At 39.0% G+C, this 21,645-nt stretch overlaps 1 protein-coding gene across 4 annotated transcripts in view; it reads right to left on the bottom strand.

Annotated features, from left to right (window-relative positions):
* tspan4a (tetraspanin 4a) overlaps window positions 1-21,645 on the bottom strand; it is a 120,604-nt gene that overhangs the window by 4,369 nt on the left and 94,590 nt on the right. For all 4 annotated transcript variants that reach the window (XM_018683418.2, XM_018683419.2, XM_018683416.2 and 1 more), the window contains 2 exons: window positions 8,134-8,235; window positions 5,894-6,025 (listed from right to left, as the gene is read on the bottom strand). In XM_018683418.2, the coding sequence (XP_018538934.1) occupies window positions 5,894-6,025; window positions 8,134-8,235 (234 nt within the window). The remainder of the gene's footprint in view (window positions 1-5,893; window positions 6,026-8,133; window positions 8,236-21,645) is intronic.

Below are 21,645 nucleotides of genomic sequence, written 5' to 3'. Positions count from 1 at the left end.
AAAGGGAAAGGTGCTATCTTAACAGACTACACCGCTGTTAAAATTAAATTATTCATTGCCGCAGACATGCCTCCCCCGATTGTGCTATTTATTTATTTTTTCTTAAATCTTCTTACATCAAGAAGCTGAGTCAGAGCCAGGGAAACCAAACACACTCTACTCTGCATCTGACTGCAGCTTGAAACATCAGGAAACCAAAATATATATATATATTTTTTCCTCAGCAGAATGTGAAATAATTCTAGGCTGGATCAATATGGAAAGTCATGCTGTAAGCCAAATTTAGGAGAGCTTTGGTGTTGTTTATCAAACTCCTGCCTAAAATGCAACCCTCCTGGCCCACAGAGCTGCATCTGAAAATATATAAATTCAGATATTTCTTGTTTGACACCCACTGATGTCTCCCATAAAAAACAAGGGGGGGGGGCTGCTAGGCTGATTCCAGCACAGAAACAGTGCTGTGTTAACAACAAACCATGTCTGTGGAAAAATTAACTGATCTCAGCTTAATGTGGCTACAACTGATACTGAAATTAAATGACAAGGTGAAAACAGCATGACAGTGTTAAACGAATGGTTCATAGTGATGAACCAACAGATGAATATTCAGTTCAGCTCACTGTTTACCTGCAACGCTACCATTTTGGTTCACAGTCACAAAGCTCTCATGGAGTTGAATTCGGCTGCAGAGGGCAAACCCACTTAATAAAGAGGGTTGTTAAAAGCATTTGAACAATCAATGCTATCATTCTCATTGTTTCCATCGATGGCCCGCACAGTTGTTACCAAAGACTGGTCACACCTGGCATTTACATGCATCTTGGGTGATGTGATCAAAAGCAGACAGCTCTAAGTACAGGTGTGAACGCATCGAGTTTGCCTAGAGATCCGATTTCTCAGACCACATTCAGAGTTAGTCTGGGTCTCATATGGCCGGTGTGTACGCTAATGTGTCCCAGGCCACACTGAAGGAACGCCTACTCAACTGCTGTCCTTTGTGTATGTGGAAGTGCGTACTCATTCAGTTGGTTCTCAGATCGCATAAGCTGGTTTTGTCTGAAAATTTTGAAAAGTTTGTCAAACATCTTGGGAAATTTGGTTTGCCTGGAACACTCCAAGGAATACACACAGCCTGTTTTATTTTGATTTCTTCTTCTTCTGGCAGATTAGGCACAGGAAGTGCATTGCTGCCTCCCACCTGTGAAAAACAACAACAGATTTGGTCTTCGCAAACAGAAATGCTGTTTGTGTTTATTTGCATATAGAGCGAGGAAGTGGTCACTATAGGCGCATGTGGAAACACACTCTAATGTCATGTGTGAACAGGGAACAAGCCATGTTTACAGTCGTGGTACACATGGAGAGGCACGTTTGGTTTTCAAACATTCACAAGCTTTCAAACTGTGAGTGCTGTTTTTGTGTGTGTGTGTGTGTGTGTGTGTGTGTGTGTGTGTGTGTGTGTGTGTGTGTGTGCGTGCGTCACTGAGCCCATATTTGACTGTGTTCCCTTGTGTTTGTTTCTGTTTGCTATCAATGAGAGCATGAAGAGTTTTTTTTTTCCTTCTGAGAAATTATTTTTACACAGTTCCAGCGTTCATGAACACTCAGCTGCCAATGACAAGAACCACCAGAGTCTAAGGCAAACACGTAGATTCAGGCCTTATTCCACCTCTCTTCACCACAAAATTAGACACTGACAAGTAATATGAGGTTTTTACAAGATTTGTGTCTGGATGAAGAAACAGCCTCGAAACACTTCAACAACATAAACTGGACAATGGCCTTGAGTAACCTCACTTTTTCATTGCCTGCAGCTTAATAGAGAAATCTCTGGAATGTTATTTTAATTCAAATTGAGAAGCAAGGGTTAAACCTTTGGGATTAAACCGGGTATTATGGACATTTTATTGGCATTATAGGAATATGGCAAAATATAATTGAAATAAAACATAGAATACATAAATGGAGGCGTTATTGGAAGCGAAAAGTGCTAAGCTTCGGTGTGAGCTACAGTAGCCTGAATCCTGCGGGGCAAACATTAATCAAAATACAAAAGCAACCAGATTAATTTGTTGTCAAAATGTCTTTCACATCAGAGTGGCTGAAGGAACTCAGAGGTGTACGTGAAGGCCAACAAGCTGTCACCTGGAGGAGGTAAATATGCATAAATTTGAAAAATCTTTCAGTGGTCTTTGTGCAACCTGGTTTCAGGAAAAGTAATGGAAAGACATTTAAAAAGGTTATGTCTTTCATTTCTAAAATGGAAAAAAAAATGCTGCAGTTTGACCACAGCTTGGCCTTTCCACTGCTGAATGGACAAATTAAATCGAGGTGCAAACAACTGGAGAAAAAGGATCGGAATGTATTTAAAGATGAAGGGTTGTGTGCTCCCCAGTCTCCACCTGTTACCAGCATCATACCTTAGATTTGCCCTTTGCAAGTGTCAAGTAAGTTTACAGAGGATTTACTTCATCTACTAAGGTGGGGAGTGAGATTTAGTGTAAGTGTGCGACCCAATATCACCATATGTGTAGAACAAAGAGTCTCTCACTCATGATGTTTAAAATGATCCGGATACATGATCTGGAGCTTTATAAACTGTTTCTACAGGCAACAGCTGGCACATTTGATATAATTTTTGAATCAGCCCCATTTGCCATTTTTCTGCAACAGTTTAATAACATCAGAGGCTCCACAGACGTTATTACACTTCATCATCTTCACTCATTATGACGCGCAGTGGCAGCTTTAGCGCTGCTGGATGAGGGAAGTAGACTACTCATTGTGTTAAGCAGCCCCGACATCTTAGTTGTTGTTAATGATGACAATGTGTTAACTTAACAGCTTATGTTTAAGTCTATCATACCTGCCATCACACTTTAAAAAAAAAAAAAAAGATCTTTCATGCTGATGCCTCCAAATATCACAACAATCAGCTTTTTGAGTTGGCAGAGCTGAACAACAGCTGTGGTGTAAGTCTGCTTAGTTACATGAGTAAAAACTACATTTCTTGCTTTTACAACTACAAGGCTTTTATAGTGAGCCAGGGTCAGAAATGATTTTATTTCCACCCTGACATATGCACTGTAAAACATCGAGGAATTTAGTGGAATCAACTTTTATCTCTCTTTTATATTTTTATTTTCAGATCACTTCAAAACTTTCAAATAAGCCCCTGTAATTTGAGGTCTTTTGACTTGAAATGATGAGTCGATTTAATGTACCCTCATTTATTTGAAGAACCCATTCATGATCCTCACTTGCTGTGCATCTTTATGTTACATTAACTCATGGTTGCTTCTTTTTATTGCGATAAAAACAGTGTTAAACATGTAAAGGTTAGTATTGAAGTCAGTTTCCATCCTGTGAACTTTTAAAAATTTAATAATAATAATTTAACAAAGTCACTGGGAGCAGCCTTACACCTCAAATAAGAGGTGCTTAACTGAATTTGCTTTTAATATTTAATGCACTCAAGACATCAAATACTGCAGCCTTGTTGCTTGGAAACCAGACCAGTCAGCACGTTCACATGTGTTTGCTCTTGCAGATGCCCCCCCCCACCCCCCATTCAGACAGAGTTCCATCCTTCGGGCCATTTTACAACCATTTACCTAAAATGGGGCAAGTTTGATAAGATGACTGACAGAGGAGCCAAGATGGCTGCCTCTGATGTGGAGAGATCTGTAAATATGAAGTGAATTGGATGATATAATGTCTCCAAAAGAAGAGCAAACAACTGAACTTACATTGTTTGGTGTCATTGCTTTGACTGGTTATATGTCTATCCAAATATATGCCCCTTGGCAATTGAAAAAAGGCTGAGAAGTTCCCGATCCAATCACAAATGCCAAGTGGTCTGGCGATAACAGGCTAACAGCTTTGTGGTACAATAAATAAAGAGGATAGGACCTAAGTTCGAACCCTGGGGGATCCCACAGGAAAACAGTGGATTGAGGATGAGGGTGAATTTCCAACACAGACACAGAACTTTGGGATAAATCTGATGAAAACCAGAGAAATACTGAGTCGGAGACACATACCTCACGTTTCAACGCACAATAGTGTGGTCTACTGTGTCAAAGGCTTTTGATTGAAAAGCTGGAGGAAGGCACAATTTGATGCATCAGCTGCCAAGTGGAGATCATTAGTCAAGATGGCTGATTCTGCCAGATTGAGCTAAGCCTCTGAAACCAGACTGGAATTTTCAAAAGATAGTGTTCTGAAGCTGAAAGGACAGCAGTTCAATAAAAACTGTTTTCTCAAGGAGACTGGGAAGAAAGGGAATTTTGAAGATGAGTCAGTGGTTGTTCTGGACTGAGATTTCTTTTTTTCGTTTTTAAGTAGGGTCTGGTCTATTGTACTTTAAAGAAAAGGGCTAGCTGTGAGATTTCTAGATCTGGCTTCTTTTAATGACTGAAAGAATCCTGGGAGTACCCGTGTTAATGTCAAGAGTGTGATGTCAACAGGTGGGTGCTTTCATGTGGGACACAATTTGCTTCAATTCAGAAATGGTAATGATACTGTAGTAAAGTATTAAGCGCAGTGGAGTTTGTCAGAGTGATGAACAGGTCACAAGTAGGTGGAGTCATTCATTAGTTCTGAATGAATGTGTAATTAATAGCAGCTGTCCCTGCATATTATCTCAACACCCTCAAACACCTCCCCAGCAACAACTTCCAGTCTTGCCAGGTGATGTTACATGTGCAGATTAATCCATTTTGTCCTGGCAGTATCACTAGAAGCACCCAGTGTTGTATATTCATTACTACAAACCTGCAAGAAATGATGCAGCTTGTTCTGTTTTTCCCTTCTGACTGATGCAATCCTCTGCAGACACTGTTCAGCTTTTTTTTTCCCCCACCACCAGCACTAACACTCTTGTTTACACTCATGCAATCCCTTTTAGCAGATTGGGCCCTTTTTCCATATGACACTAATGGCTTTAACAACCCCCCTTTTTTCATCTGATTTGGCAGCGGCAAAGAAACATAACTTGTTGGTTTTAACCTGGTCAGGACACAAAGCCTATGTCTAAAATTAATGGTCTAAGAGATGTGAGGAGACTTAAAGAGGCTTACCACAGGTGTCTAAGCCTCAGTTGTTTGGTTTTTTGAACTTCTTCTTGTAAGGCTGCTTTCTTAAATTTCTATAACAATTCAAAATTAAAACAGCAACTCTCTGCACTGCACCACTGCTACAAATTAAAAGTATAACACTGATTATACATTGGAGGAACAATAGTAACACCAGCAGTCATGTCTCTCTGGACAGAAGGTGATTAATTCAATATCATTGATTATGAATACAAATCTCTCACTATGTCCTCCTGTTTGTTTGTTTGTTTGTTTGTTGGGGCGGCACGGTGGTGCAGTGGTTAGCGCTGTTGCCTCACAGCAAGAAGGGTTCTAGGTTTGGACCCTGGTTCAGCCTGGGGCTTTTCTGTGAAGAGTTTGTATGTTTTCCCTGTGCCTGCGTGGGTTTCCTCTGGGTAACTGCAGCTTCCTACCACAGTCCAAAGACATGCAGATTAGGTTAACTGGTGGCTAAATTTAGTGTAGTGTGAACGGTTGTTTGTCTGTGATAGATATGTGATCTGTCCAGGGTGTATCCAGCCTATACGGCTCCAGTCCCCTGTGACCTTCAAAGGATAAGCGTTATAGATAATGAATGAATGAGTCTTTGTTCAGTCCGTTTTGTTACCTGTTGCCCATTGAGTCATTGTAATATATTGTCTAGAAATGAATTCAAATATTGCTCTTACTACAGCCGCAGCTTCCACAATCACTATTTTGTAAAGAGCGTTAGTAAAAGGACAGTTTATAGCCCTGTGCAAATACAAAACTATAAAACATTTTGAAGGAATACTTTGATTTTCTTTGCCAGAACTTACCGCTGTCCACCATGTTCCTGGGTTGTCCAAGCCACAGTTGTCACTGTACTCCAAGCAGCAGGAGTCTGGTACACGACTGGCATTGTAAACTTCAAACCAGTCTGTGTGGTTGGTTACTCCGCAGCAGCGAAACTGCATTAAAGAAAAAAACTATGAGTCAAGACAGTGTGGCTTTTTATTATCATCATACTGAAATCCTAATGCAAGATAACAAATAAACATCCTCTAGGAGAAGATTTACTGGGCCAAAATAATTCATATCCTCTGAACATAGAAAATACTTCATCTTACTGATATTGAGCTACAGCCCTTTTTGTACAATCCACATCTCATTTGTTTCACCGGCCTAAAATCATTTTCTAACTTGCCTGCTTCTTTTTATCTACATCTTCCCCTCTCTGTGATTGGTATTGATTCTTGATAAGGGATCATGGCTTTCCCCACCATTCAATTCATCAGTGTACTTCATGAAAAGATAAAGGGCTCCTGATATTTTGTTCATTCAGTGGACTTTAATTCCACACAGGGACAATGCTGCCTGAGCCGCTCCCCACACACACACACACACACACACAAACACAGCTCCGTGCACAGAATCAGGAATTGTGTGTTAATTTAAAAACTTCCTCACTCATTTTTTAAACAATGGATCAAATTTGCAATTTATCATGTGGTACAGAAGAATCCAAATTACCAGAAAGGCATCTGAAGTAGCCTGTAGTTTAAAAGTTTGGGGGCAAATCAAAAGCTAAAGACTGCATTGATTTAGAAATATTCAAGTGTTAACAGCCACCCTTACTGATTTATTGCTCTGGCATTTGTGGATGTTTTTACTACTTCTCATGTATGTATGTAGATCCTCTTCTATTCCATAAGCAGCCATTAATAATATTCAGGGTGAACTTTGCTCCAGGGACATCTGCCGTGTTATCTATTCAGTGACTCAGCATGTATGAAGGAGGCTTGGGAGGCAGAACAGTGACAGAATGAGAGCTGCCTTTTAATGGTCTTCATCTCAGCCAGACTCAGACTTTATGGAGCCCCATACATTCACACCGCAGTGCTGATCTGACAAGGAGAAAAGGTGCACAATCACGCCTGCACACAGAAAGAAAAAATAAATAAACGAGTGGCTCATTCAGGCAGATTCTCTTCATGCTATCATCCAGCGCGCAGGAAAAATAACCAACACATCAACACCCACACATGCCTACACACTCACACATTTGTATATTTGCATAGCAGTGCATTCCTCTGCCATCATTTATGCCTTTTCAGTCACACATGCTCACACAATATGCCTTCCAGACACTAAATGCATGCATCCGCACAGACCAGAGCCAAACATTCAGCATTTGCCACGCATTTGCTAATGGAAGAAAACTACAAGCTATAACACTGGATCTGTGAGCTGAGGAAAAAAAAAAGGTCCAAAGAGCCTCCGATCTATCATTTGACGGCTCCCAGAGGCATTCACCAGCAGCAGCATCTGTCCTCTGCAATCCTTAATTCCAAATCTCTGTTTCTCACATTGTGCTTTCTTTTGCAGTGGATTTATATATATATATATATATACATATATAAAGGCACATCAAAGTGCTGGAAACAAAGATTACCTCAGAGAGTCTATGATATTTGCATTAATCTCTCTGACAGCATTTTACCACAGCATTTACACCAGAAAAGCTTGGAGTGTTAGAAACCTTTCAGACATTTTTTTCTAATGCCATTTTTTTTTCTTTTAGATTGCCAGAATTTTTTTATTTATTTTTTTATCAGCCTTCTTGTAAATGTCCAGATCCCATTAACTGCAAAAAGGATTGCAGTGTTTTATTCAAATTTTTTACACAAAATGGTGAAATGTAAAATCAAATGGCCCTTCAACATTTGACTACTCCCTTTTAATTTGATGTGATCACAGCGGAACAAATGGTGAAACCTTGCCAATGGAGAAAGTAAGCACTGTCACAATGAATAATGCAGTCAAAATTTCATGTATCTCAGCTTGTGACAAGGTATTTTGCATGACTCGACTTGCTAAATGGCACAGAAGTTAATATTGAATGGGCTGCGACGTTCACGACAGAATGTTTTAGTTTTTTAAAGCACCGCGACCTCGGCAAACTGTGACTGAGAGAAACAACTATTTCTGGACTTATTATTTTTGTATTTCGAAAATCTTCCAACTTATGTTTGAGATAACTTCCCCTCCCCTCCCCTCCTTTGATCTCACAACTTACATCAGTTTGTACTATCATCCAGGCGTTGGTCAAACCCACGTTGCCCTCTGTGCCGAAGAGCTGAAGGCCCTTCTTCAGATCTCTCTGGGCGTAGTGATCAATCTGAGGAAACAGGACAGGAAAAAATGAAATGTAGAAGAGAAAGAAAAGAAAAAAGATAATTTCATGAATCTAATCTCTGCCTGTGTGCTGTTTGAGTGAGGTGTGATTGAGTAGCTTATTTCCATTTTCATTTGGTGAGAACAAATGTCATTTGAACTGAAGTGGATACAAATAATAACATTTCTTCTAGGAAAACAGCAGAGCAATCTGTTGGAAGTGAAACAAGTTGGTATTTTTAATATCACTTTGTGGCATTTTTGACAGCAGACAGTATAAAAAGCCAGGAATCATTGCATTTACATTGTGAGCCACTGTTTTGTAGGGTATACACTGGTTTACATGCTGGACTATGAACATTAAAATAGAATAGAACTATTTTTTCACCCATCAGAGCAGGAAATGTGTCTTTGTCTCTCCAATCAAGACAATAAACACAGTAAAAAGAAAATGTAATTCAATAAATATAACAGACAACATACAGATGGAGATCATCAGAAATACAGCAATATACGTACAGCATGGGATATTTTGGTACTGTTTGTTCACTATACTGATTGCATATTATGAGTGTTTTTGTTTACCCAGTGTGATGCATTGCTTGGCACAGATGGAATGATATGAAATTCGGACTAGAGGGGATGTTCAGTGTCATTAAAAGCACGTTTTTCCTGTGTAAAGCAAAAATGTCCAGAACATCTAAAGCTGGAAATTATGGAAGATTGATTATATTAAAGAAGCACAGCGCTTTGACAAAAGAACAAAAACATTTTGGGGGCCTTATCTCGTAGTTATGACCTACTGTCTCATAATTACGAGATCTGGATCTTATGATTGTGAGAAAAGGTTAGAGTGGTGATCAATCACTGCTATTTGAGAAGACAGTGCTACCAGATTTAATTTGACTTTGTTTCATCTTTGGCACAGTGGGAGATATTAATGCCACTGGCTAATCTGGATGGTATTATTCTTATTAGGAGAGGGTTTTTTTGTTGTCTAGCCTATATATCTACATGATAAGAATATGAGCTTGAATATTAATATGATTTTTTTTTCTCAACAAAGTGTTTTGGAAAACTTTTACACAATACAGGAAGTGTTATGTTACCATGCATTCAGTGAGTTACACTGTGTTAGAGCTTTTTTGTCACACATTTTGGAAAGTATGCCAATTATTAGCTATTAACAGTTCAGTTTTTGCTATGTAGCACTGTAGAGTGACATATGACACATGTATAGAGTGACAACTATCACTGAATTACTTTGATATTCAAGACATCCTTAAAACTTGATGATTCTCAGGCAGGTTCTGAAGTAGGTCAGTTCCTGTCCTATTAGTCCAAACTGTCTTGTGATGAAATCCACTTCTGTAATTCATGTAGTTGTTTATTATAACTAGTTTTCATACAGACCACTAGTTTACATGGTTTCAAGTTGACCTATTGGTTTACATAGAGGAACACTTATGTTCATGGTTACAGGATGGGCCACTCGGGCTTCAAAACAACCTAAACACAAGCCTTTAAAGGTAAAACAAAGTAGACATTAGTACCTGACTGCCTGCAGTAAATGAACTGATAGAGACTGCAGTCTGTACTGATGCTTATAATCAGTTCATATTTTCTCAAGTGTTCTCACATAGTATTAGGACTAATAAACTGAGGTCAGCAGTGGAAACAGTCCTCTTTGCTTAAATATGAAGTGACTGAATTTGCTGTGACTGAAATGACACACTGCAGGATGGCAGGCCACTAAGCTGCTGTTCCATGTGGGTTTATTTTAGAAACTGGTTCAGCGGTGTGAACCTAAACAAACAAGATAAAAACATTTAACAAAATCAGCTTTGAGTCAAAGAACGCTAACTGTGGGCGTGAACACAGTTGCAAAGACAAACACGCTTAAACACACGGAAGCTTTCGCAGTTAATGAATCTAAAATACAATAATTTAAATCTAACGATACAATCGGAGAGCACGGGCATATATACAAACAGCAAACAAAACTCTATGCGCACACACACAGACAGAAGCCAGTCATCCTTGTTTGCACATTTAGATGGTCAATCTCATCAGACATCAATCGCATTGATCTGCACTGACCTTGCTGTCTCCTACACTGCAGCCTTTTAGCCTGTGAGGTGCTGCAGGCACCAAACACCTTGTTAAATCTCTGTCTATACTGTCAGTGGCCTTCATTTTGCCAAACAGTTTATAAATGTTGAATATGGGTTGCTGCACACATTTAGCAATGATTCTTGACATTATATTAAGTACATTAGAGGGATGAACAGGGTAAGTTGTTACCTGACAAAGACATCCTACAGATTTTGCTCAGTGTAATCTGACATTTCCATGAGACAAATGTCATCTTAACGAGGCAGTAAAATGGATGATTAATCAAGTTCTCTGATGTTAACACTCGCCCTTCACACACCTGGGTGGATGAACCCTAACACTTACTGGGCTGTTACTTCTCATTTTTAATCTAGAAACAGAATTGTCTTTGACCACCAACCAAAATTAGTTTCCAAATGATGTTGATGAAGATGCAGTTGCAGAATCTTTTGTAAAGGTGACTTGTGGAGTCTCTGGCCATCATTAGCACGATGCTACAGCACTAATACTGTATACTGTATACAATAAGTTCTAAGAGAGACAGAGTTGGTGAGGCTGACTTCACATGATGTAGATTAGGTGTGTTGAGCCTCCCTTCAAAATCACATATTTAAGAGGAGGTATTCTCTTCCCACAATCTGTGATGGAGGAGATCTCATCCAGATACTGGTAAGAAAATGCCCATGACAGATGATTTCATCATGGTAACTGTAGAGTCTACAGGTGACCATATGTGTTAAAGGTTTAATACATTTATTAAAGGTCATTGACACACACACAGGCCTAAATAGTAGTGTGAAGTAGTTTTGCCATAGTACTGTCTGAAGGGTAAAATGTGTCAAAAGCCCTGAGGTGAGATAAACCATGTGTTCATCTTATATTCTGTTCACTGTGATTACATTCAACACTTACTCCTGCAAGAGCAATATTTTCTAATCACTATCACTATGTTAGACTGCGATTTGTACAGTGAAACAAAAAGGGCTCATCATGTAGACGATAAATAAATCAGTTTAAAGTGACAGTAGGCAAAATGACAGTGAAAAGATTTATTAAAGGAAATAGGCTGAATTAATATGATGAGTTTATGACAGGAAAACCTGCAGATATGATGCCAGTCTATCTTCCCCTTGTCTCATCTGTCTGTTTTTTGTTTTTTATTTTTGTTCTTATAAATGTGTTTTTACAACAAAACACATTTAATGTGACAAACCACAGTGACAGTTTCATATCTTCACTCAAAACACCAGCAATAAAACTGCCACGCACAATTTTGTGGAGGTGTGGTGACTCTGTACCAACATAATACTTGTATCCTTTAAATTATTTTCCCAAAAAAGCATTACATTCTTTTCATAAAACTAAAAAACAGGGACACATGCTGACATTTTGAGATCAGCAGTGTGTTTTACGAACAATTGTTCCCAGTTGTCTCAGCTGGGTTTGCAGTTGTATACGGTGCATTTTGGTGAACAGTAACACACGTTTACCAACTTCTTGTCATGATCTGCCCCCTCAGTTCCCCTAGGCCCTTAGCTCCTTTTCAATCCACCAGAGCCTTGTTTCTCTCCGCTCCCATTGTCCTGCCTGTCCTGTTTTTTCCTCCTGGTCTCTACCCACCTACACCTCATCCCACAATCAACATGGACTATATATACTGGTGCCCTTCCTTTGTTTCTTTGTCAGTTCATCTGGCCTCTTGTGTTTCATTGTAGAATAAATCTAGCATTCTCTCTAGCTGTGGTGTCTGTGTCCTTTCCCTTGTGTTCCAGGTTGCATTGTAACACGCCCGAACCCTTGTTGATACGTGGCCTGTAGCTGGTGCCACTGGGAGCCACAGTGAAGATCAAAGACGCAGACTTTTTGCAGACAAAAATGGTGAGGTACTGCCTTCACTTCTTTGTTTTTTGATCATTTTTCGTATGTTTTTACTGTAGTGCTGTAGAGTAGTTTTTACCTTATTGTAATATTTGTAATAATAGCTCAGATTTTCCATCTTTTATTTAACAGTTACATTGGAAGAACGCATTGAAGTCAGCATCACTGTGACCTGTAGTTACAGGTCAGGCTAAGGTGTGCGTTATGCAGCTCTGCCACACCTACGCCGTCCATTCTACACAGAAGTATAAATTGGCCTTGAGATGTTGCATCAAGATCACAAACATTTTTTAAAAATCATACTTTAGATGCCTCAAAGAGACAAAGAAAGAGAATTCTGAATGAAAGACAAATGACACAGAATATAATTTCTTTCAACAATAAAAAACTGTTGATTTCCAAATAGACTTGTGCTATAAGCTACTTAATGGCAGCACAACTTTGGTACAGGGCAGTGTGCAAGCTGTCTCTAAAATGATGTAAGTATCCAGCAAAGAGAGGTCTTATGTCCAATTTGACTGGACGCAATAAAGCCCTGAGTCTTCTGAAGTTGTGCAAATAGAAAAAGAGAGAGAGAGAGAAAAGAAAAGAAAACTACTTTTTGTTCAAATCTAAGTAGGTCATTAGTAAAGAGTGACTCCTGTGAAAGCACTGTGCATAAGCCACAGCTGTACTTTTAGCTCAGTATTGATGTTGTCCTCGGGACTTCAGTCGCCCTTTAACTACACCAGGCGAGTCAAAGATGGGCCATCAATTATTTATATGGCAGGGATACAAGGAGAGATAAGAGCTGGGAGAGGAGAAGAGAGGAGAGGGGAGGAGAGGAGAGATGGAGGTGAGGAGGAGAGTGGGCGCAGGAAAACAGTCAACGGGCAAAAAAAGGGGAGAGGATGAGCTGGAAGGTGATGAAGGGCAGGACATGTGAAAGCAAACACACTGTGGGGCAGAGGAAATGGTTGTATGACTACTGGACTCTAGATAACACTGACAGTATAACAAACAAAGAAAGGAAGCTTTCAATCTGTGACAGCCCCAAAGAAAGGACATTATGTCTGAAAGAAACATAAGAAAGGGATTTTAGAGGAGAGGGAGTAATGAGAGGAAAAATGCCTCAATTTACTCGCTGCCTCCAAAGAGTGGATATCCATTACCTGTGTCACAAATGTAAGAGTCAGAGACACAGTGATGAAGATAAAGGCTTTACAAAAGAGGAAGGATCTGTGATCATATTCCCTGTGGTTTTCCTGGGAATGTATTATTTCACCAGAAGACGCCAAACTGCATAAAACATGCACTGTCTCATCCCCTTCAGTGACGTAAACTGATTCTAAAAAAAGGATTTTAACGTTATTGATTCATAGCTTAAATTGCAGCCTTGAAGTTTGGAATTCATTACTGCGATGCCGACGGCTTTGTACCGCAGGATAATCCCAAATCAAGGTTGAATTAAATGTCTGATTCACAAAGTCACATTTCAGTCATTTCAAGTTTGGGTATTCTGGTCAGCCTGTCCTCTCTGTATTTTCTGAATGTACCTCAAAGTCCCACTGAGCCTCAGCCTTCCTCGCCTATTGGGTGCCCACATTTATTTGGAGCTCAGATTACATTCCCTGGACTGCGATCCAATTTGGTCCAATGTGAAGGTTTTTCAAGGGCATTTATTTTGACTGCAGACATACTATACTCTAGTCTGGCTTGCTGTGCTTTATTTCCCCTGGCCTGGTATATGAGCTTAAACCTCTGGAAGAGTTGCACTGCATTTCAAAAAGGAGTTATAGGTGGATGTCACCCTTCTGAGGAATCCACATATGTTATTCCTGTGCCTCAGGACAAATTGGTCAATACTTTTGAACTTAGACAACTATTCTCTAAAGCTAGAAACTCAAGAACTAACCCTTAAATTTCTAAAGTGGGATGTGAATTCTGGCAGAGCTCCTCAGATAATGAATGGGCTAATGGAGTCACAAATTCAAGGCCTCTGTCTCTGACTTGTAATTTTGTCTTGGGGCATAGCAATAACATACCTAAATTATTAAAATGGGTGGCATTCCCCTTTAAATGACTAATCTCAGCTCTTAGCTGGGGCAAATCAATTACAATCCCAGCTCTTTTCCCTTCTCTGCTTCTAATCAGCTGCTGATTAACACTTGGCAAACCATGTGAGTAGACAATCAATGCCACTAACAGCAAGAAAGCGGTGAACTAGCAGAATCGAGGTAATAAGGGATGATACTTGAATGGCCTTAATCGGGGCAGTAAAAAGCTGAAGGATTTTAGACAAGATGTTGGACAATAGCACAAGGTCAAGGCTCATTTGTTTCATCAGAAACCCCCATTCCACTTTTTACTCATTTATTGAAACCTGAAATTCAGCACAGAGTTTCTTGTGTTTTCATGGCTTGTTCTCTATGTTGACGCACCAAAGAAATTCTGTGGTGAAGTATAAAACTGTTTTGATGTATAACTGAAATACTCTTAAAGCCTTTTGCCTGCAGCTGTTAACAATAACAGGCCAATTTTTTGATGCTGGTATCTGCTGTTTTCAATCCGTCCTGAAAAGCAGATTATGTATTTTGTAACCATTTTTTGGAGGTTTTGTCACCTCTTATCTGATGTTTCTCCTTCACTGTAATTTAGTCAGCCAACTGATGTGTGATTATTATGTAAATATAGATAAACGCATCGTGTTGCCATTTGCCATCTAGTCTGTAACCTCATCACTCCTCACAAGGAAGCATCAAGCAGGGAGTGGAGAGCTCTGATAAAAAGATAATAACATTGGAGTAGAGGCATGGCTTTTAAAACGCTGCATGAACAGCAGCATCTGCAGCAGCAGCAGAAAGGGACAGCATAGCTCTCCAGGTGAGTAGTGTGGCAGCAGGTGTGGCAGCAAATGAATGAGCAGTGCACAGTGTGTTGGATACAGTGCATCTGTGCACTGCGTAAAGGTTTTAGGTCATTTAGATGTTTAGATTCTTATCCATCACCTTATAGGGAGGTCTTGGGTTGGTCCCAAATTCATTCTCCAGCACGAGAGTCCAAACATTAAGCCACAGTCACTAAGAACTATCCTCAGTGACACAAAGAATGAGGAGTCCTGCAACAGAGCCTTGAGCTTAGCATCATGAAGTCTGTCTACATGAAGAGACAGAGGACACTGACACAGAAAAACTGTGGCAAGTTCTCCAAGACGCTTGGCGCAACATACTAACATAATGCCAAAAAAAATTATTTACTTTATTGAATGAATTATTTATTGTGAAGAGAAATTAAAGGAGGCAAACAACTGCCAGGCTTTAAATGCTAAGGCTGGTGATATTTAACAAAACCCAAGAAAAGCCTAAACCAGCAATAAATTGGTCCTACTAGCAAGTATTTTCTGTATAGCCAAAGTCTGATAGATATGCTAAATTGTTGTGTGGAAATTATTAAAACCACATAAATAAGACAAACTGTTGCACTGGGTGAGGTGTTCCTTCATTGCAATGAACATGGGCACTGTAGTTTAATTTGAGTGAATCCCACATGCACCATGTGGCAGTGTAAATACTCACTCGTGCGCCAAATGTGTCTTCATCTGCAAATAAATAAATACACAATTTATTTCTATTTTAGAGTTGTTTGCTAAAAACTGTCATGCCCAGTGGTTTTAGGAAATTATTCAGTCTTCTTTAAAAAAAAAAATGAAGAAGAAGAAGATACTGTACATTTAGGAGCCATTTTAAAAGATTTATGTCTTCAGTGGGAGCAAATGGGCTGAGGGAGAGTCACAGACAGGGTCTATTTACTTTACTTTACTTCTCAAAATAGTCAAATATAAAACCCAATATAAAAATTATTTGAATCAGACTTCTACCACATGTGATTTATGTGTAACCTCTATAAAACATTATTGACGACATAACCTTGATGTTCTCAATGGTAGCCACAGCCCTGAATATAAGCTAGACACATCCTGACCATTAGAAATAGTATATCTTCTCTTATTTTTAAAATGAGCTCCAGAAGTTATGTATTAATGGGAAACTGTGAGCAGGACTCTTTTGTAGTTTGTATATGATTGTCTGCTTCACTGAGATGGATTTTCTTTTTCCAACATAATTAAAAGTCTTCAAAGAGAATTGTTTTGTCTGGCTTTTGGAATTGAACTGGAGGGAATAAGCTGCTCAAATTTGCCTAAACTAATTTACATATGGCAAAAAGGATTTAGAAATATATTTTCTTAATCACGGCACATGTTACCAGCCAGAATTGTCTTTTTTTTTTTCAACACATACCAAATGGTGAAGTCATTTTATTCAAAGGGGCTCAGCAAATTTAAAATGTATTTCCATTGTCATTTGTTCAGCAGAAGTCAAACTCCCAGCCTGTGAACATTAGTGCCCATCTGCATAGTTTTAGAGTTTAAAAAAAGGAAATTTATTTTTTGTGTAGTTAATATTCTTCATAAAAAGACATTAGAAATGAACATCGATCAAAAATAAAGTTGTAAAGCATAGAGGTTTTTCTGTTAAAGATGAATGTGCAACATTATTTATCATTAAGTATCATGCCTCTATCAAAAGTAATTGCTACTTAAACAGGGTTATCTGTTTATTCATTTTACCTCAGTGCCTTATTGTGTCCCCAAACTGCTGGAAACAAACCCACACCCTTTCCTTTATGCATTATGTTTTATTGACATGTGACCTGCTATTTAAATGTCAATACTAATGCACTAAATAATTACACTGTAATTTGTGGGCTATTATCTGACTGATTGGGGTTCAGTTTCTCCTTGTATCTGGCTGATGTTATGTTTTAATGTTAGTCAAATGAATTTGCAGGAGCGTTGACAGTTTCCAGTTTGCTTCCACCTGCAAAGCTTCACACTCCCTGCATTCCTTCTTCATAATATCGGGATCTTTGCCTGATTGCAATTTAAATTACTTTATAATTACCGTCTTTGCAATCGCTCAGCATTATCTGCAGCACTCAAACTGCACATTCCCTTGTCACATATATTTCCAAGACTCCACAAACAAATGTCTTGTCAGTTTACTCATCATCTCAATTTGTCTCTCATATTAACATTGCCCTGATGTGGGTGTATTTTAGTAATGTAATTAGCCAGGGGTGTTTATCTAATTGCATTTCTCCAGTCTACATGAAATGAAAATTTCTCAGGCTTGAAATGTATTCAGACAGGAGTGCAGCATTTTGATCTTGACAAGCTAAAATGTTTTGACGGCTGATGCTGGAACTGTAATGATGTGTAAAAAGTGGAGCTATCACACTTGAAATGGGATTTCAGTGGGTCTCACGTGTCATGCATCTGCAGCTTTAGATATATGATGCTTGTAGTTTGCCTTACCGCATGGGCGGTTGCACTTTACCTGCATCTGAAGTCGTCTGTTCACAAGTGGGTCCTTTTCAATTTTTCTCTCCTTTATCAAATTATATCACAATTTTCCATGTTTAGACAAACAACAGTGGAACGGAGCCAAGAAGAGAGAAGACAGTGATGTGAGAGCGAGACTGACAGCAGAAACAGATCCTGGTTCTCAGGAGAAATGATGCATGTCAACAGAATTTACCGTGAGACATTTTCTCACTGGAAAACTGGATTTTAGTTTCAAACACATCCAACAGGATGAAATGAGGTGATTCACACAGCAGACTGTTTGTGAGGGCAGGCCATTGTTCAAACAAGCATGAAAGATCAATGAAGATTATTTGGTAAGGCTTATTTGGTAAGTTCTATATATACACTTCATAAATTGTTCTCAACACACTATGTTGTAGTTGTAAGCAGATATGAGGAACAATTACAACTTCTATGAGCCATCTGTGACTGCTGTATAAACAGTTAATGAATAATTTATGACACAATAGAAGGACAGAACAGAGGAACTCATCGGAGCATGTCACAAAACAAGCCTGAGAGTCTACGGTCACGCTAATGGCTCTATGAAGCTTTGAGCAAAATGCTAACATGCTCTCAACAATGTGCTGATGTTTCTCAGGTACAATATTTATAGCCGAGGCTGAAGGGGACACCAGCATGTAGGTATGTGGTCATAAACCAAACTATTGGATAAATTAAAACTGTGACACGTTGATGGAGCTAGAGGAAAAGTTAAGCTCAAATTTTATTTTAGTCCATTAGTCTGTTAGGTCTATTATTTGAAATATTTAACTCAAAACCCTGAATATCAACCTCATGCTTGTGATAGAGAAAAAGTTAGGGGATCATCAGAATCTGTAGGATACATCTTCTGGGGACCATGAATGTCTGAACAAAGTATCATGGGGAATCCATCTTATACAGCCTGGATCAGTGTGGTGGACAGACTGACAGAGGGTCAAACTAACATCACCATCCACAGAATTATGGCTCTACAGTGTACTACACTACACTACAATTAAGGCGCGAACATGTGTTGAGCTTGAACCTCACTTAAGTGTGGATAATGATTCTTAATTCAAAGTCCACTTACTGTATTTCTCCTACAGTTTTCAGCCATATGGCCATCATCAGCATATGAAGCTTGCTTAGTTTTCATGAGAGTGAAGAACTTTTTAAAAATAAATAAAAATAAATATATTCTGTATGGTGCAAAATTGCCTGTAGGTGTGAATGTGAGTGTGAATGGTTGTTTGTCTCTATATGTTCACTGGCCCTGCCTTGGACTGGCAATCTGTCCAGGGTGTACCCCGCCTCTCACCCAATGTCAGCTGGGATTGGCTCCAGCCCCACGGCCATCCTTAAGGATAAGCGGTATAAATAATGGATGGATGGACGGATGTTGTTTATGAATAAATAAAACAAATATTAGACTGTTTATACACCAGTCACACAGATAATTTACAGGAGTTATAGTTGCTGACAAATACAGCAATAAACACTTAAAAATACCCTTCTCTCTACAACTAAATTACCGAGTTGAATTAATTGTTTATATACTAATAGATGCTTAATAAAAGGGGTTAAAATAAAGTGTTATTTATCTTCAGTAGCAAGAATTTTCAATGTTTTAGAAATGGTATCATCAGAATATGAATCATGGCTTCCATATCTGCTGTTGTAGTAGCCATGACTCATTTTAACGGCTCTACTACCCTTGGGGTTAGTGGATGAGGTCTTCCAGGGATCCAACCTGACCATAGCTCTTCATGACTTCGTTTTTACAGTGGCATTACCTCACCTTGACATGTCCCAAAGCACACAAGCAGATAGGAAATCACCTTCACAGCTGCCCCACAACTGGCACCTTGTTCACCAGTCCACCACTGAGCAGCAGAGGAGATACCTCATGCTGCATTGACCTAATAACTAATATCATGTAGAGGTGAGTGCTCAAATGATCCTGGCAAGATGAGCTACACACACTGAGATGAGGCCTGTGTCATGATGAAACTGCAGAGTCCGAATGACCAGCTTTTTATAGTCAGTTGTCTGCTTTTTTTGGTGTGTGTGTGTGTGCACTTTAAGGAGACAGCTGAGAGCGACAGAGAAGTAAAAGAGGGATCATTCAGTCCCAAAGCAGATTTGAAACCACATGAACTATGAACACAGAGCCAGAGAAATTAAAATAACATACCAGGGTGCATACCAAAGTTGGAAAATATCTGATTTTTTTTTTTTTCAATAAAATACCTCAGTACTGACATGTCACTTTGAAGAATTTATTTTACAGGTAAGTGAAGAATAGTTCTTAAACTGGTGTCAATATCCATCTTGTTTTCTAGAAAGACAAAAACAAACATTCTTGACTCTAATTGGATAGAATATGTACCACAATTTACAGGTCTGGTCTGTGAAAGATAGGTAGAAAGTGGGGCGGCTGTGGCTTAGGAGGTAGAGCAGTCGTCCACCAATCAGAAGGTCGGTGGTTCGATTCCCGGCTCCTCCAGTCTGCATGCTGAAGTATCCTTGGGCAAGATACTGAACCCCAAATTGCCTCCGATGTGTGTGTTTCACATCGGTGTGTGAATGTGTGTGAATGTGTTTAGAAAGCACATTAAATATAGAATATGTGCTGTATGAATGTGTGTGAATGGGGTGAATGTGATCTGTAGTGTAAAGCGCTTTGAGTGGTCGAAAAGACTAGAAAAGCGCTATATAAGTACAGTCCATTCCATATAAGTACAGTCCATTCAAAGTTTGTTAGTATAACTGCTGAGAGGGTGAAATTTCATAGGATGGGTTGTGTTTCACTCGCTGACCATCATATCAGTTTGAAATCATAGACTGTACATAAAAAGAAACACAAAACTGAGGAATTTCCTAACACAAGTTGTCCAACCTAAAAGATATATAAGAAAGCTTTACTAGCTAAAAATGTGACCAAGCATTTGACACCAACAGGATCACAACTCAAAAGGTTTTAGGTTTGATGCCCAGCTTTACATAGCACCAATACAAAAATAAAAATACTACATTTTGGCTTCATTGAATGCATCTTGGATCAAAAACAGCTACTGGCATTACATTTCTGGGCCACAGTTGTTTAGCAGTTTAGTTTTTAATGGATACCGGATTTAGATGATTATCTAAATATAGATTAGAGTTATATCATATAATTAGATTTTAAGTGGAGCCCCATTTGATTTTATTTGGTTTAACAGCAATAGCAAATATAAAATTGAGTTTAAAGGTTTATTCTTGACATTATCTTTGAGCTGAACATAATTGTATACTACATGCAGGTTCCATTTGATAACTGTAGCAAAGGTGAAAAGCTTTTTTCCAGACTTGCCATTTTCTAGTAGTGTTCAACTAGTCAAAAACTGTGAAATGTATCTTAGAGACACCAAATTCCCCACTCAAAGTACCCTGAATAGATTATAATACAATACAACTATAAGACATGTTGGCTTTTATGTAAAGGTCACCGCTCTCAACTATAAACTCTTACTCGTATGGCCATTTTTCTTTACTCCCTCTTCTAAATCTAAAATCCATCGATCACACCTTTTCTTTGATGAAAGTCAAAAGCTGTTCCTGTGAATACAGGAAATCACTGACTTTAGCAGAAGTATATGAAGCAAGTTGGGGTGAAGTCAGTACAGCGAAAAGGTGATTGACAACTCTTCCTGTTCTGAACATCACAGACTGATGACACAGAGCAGTTTAAGAGTATCTGAGGGCACAGTTTTTCTTTAATTTTAACCCATCAATGTCAAAATGAAACCTTTAGCTACAGGGGCTTTGTTGCAATCGGTGTTTGAACTCAAAGATCCTGGCAGATGCAGAAGTCTGCAGTGCATCACTGTTGGTGTCAAACGGGTATTGGATTTGAATCTTAAATCAAAGAGTGTTCATAGATATATCTGTTTGACTGATGTCTCTTTAGACGTTCACACAGCACAGGATGAACTGAATCTGCACCTATGTCTGAGCACCCACCAGGAAATATTGATATTTAGTTTCATTCCA

Source organism: Lates calcarifer, linkage group LG2 (assembly GCF_001640805.2).
Source record: "Lates calcarifer isolate ASB-BC8 linkage group LG2, TLL_Latcal_v3, whole genome shotgun sequence".
Taxonomy (NCBI): domain Eukaryota; kingdom Metazoa; phylum Chordata; class Actinopteri; family Centropomidae; genus Lates; species Lates calcarifer.
The sequence above is the reverse complement of the archived record's forward strand: the minus strand, read 5'-3'. Positions and strand labels throughout refer to the sequence as shown.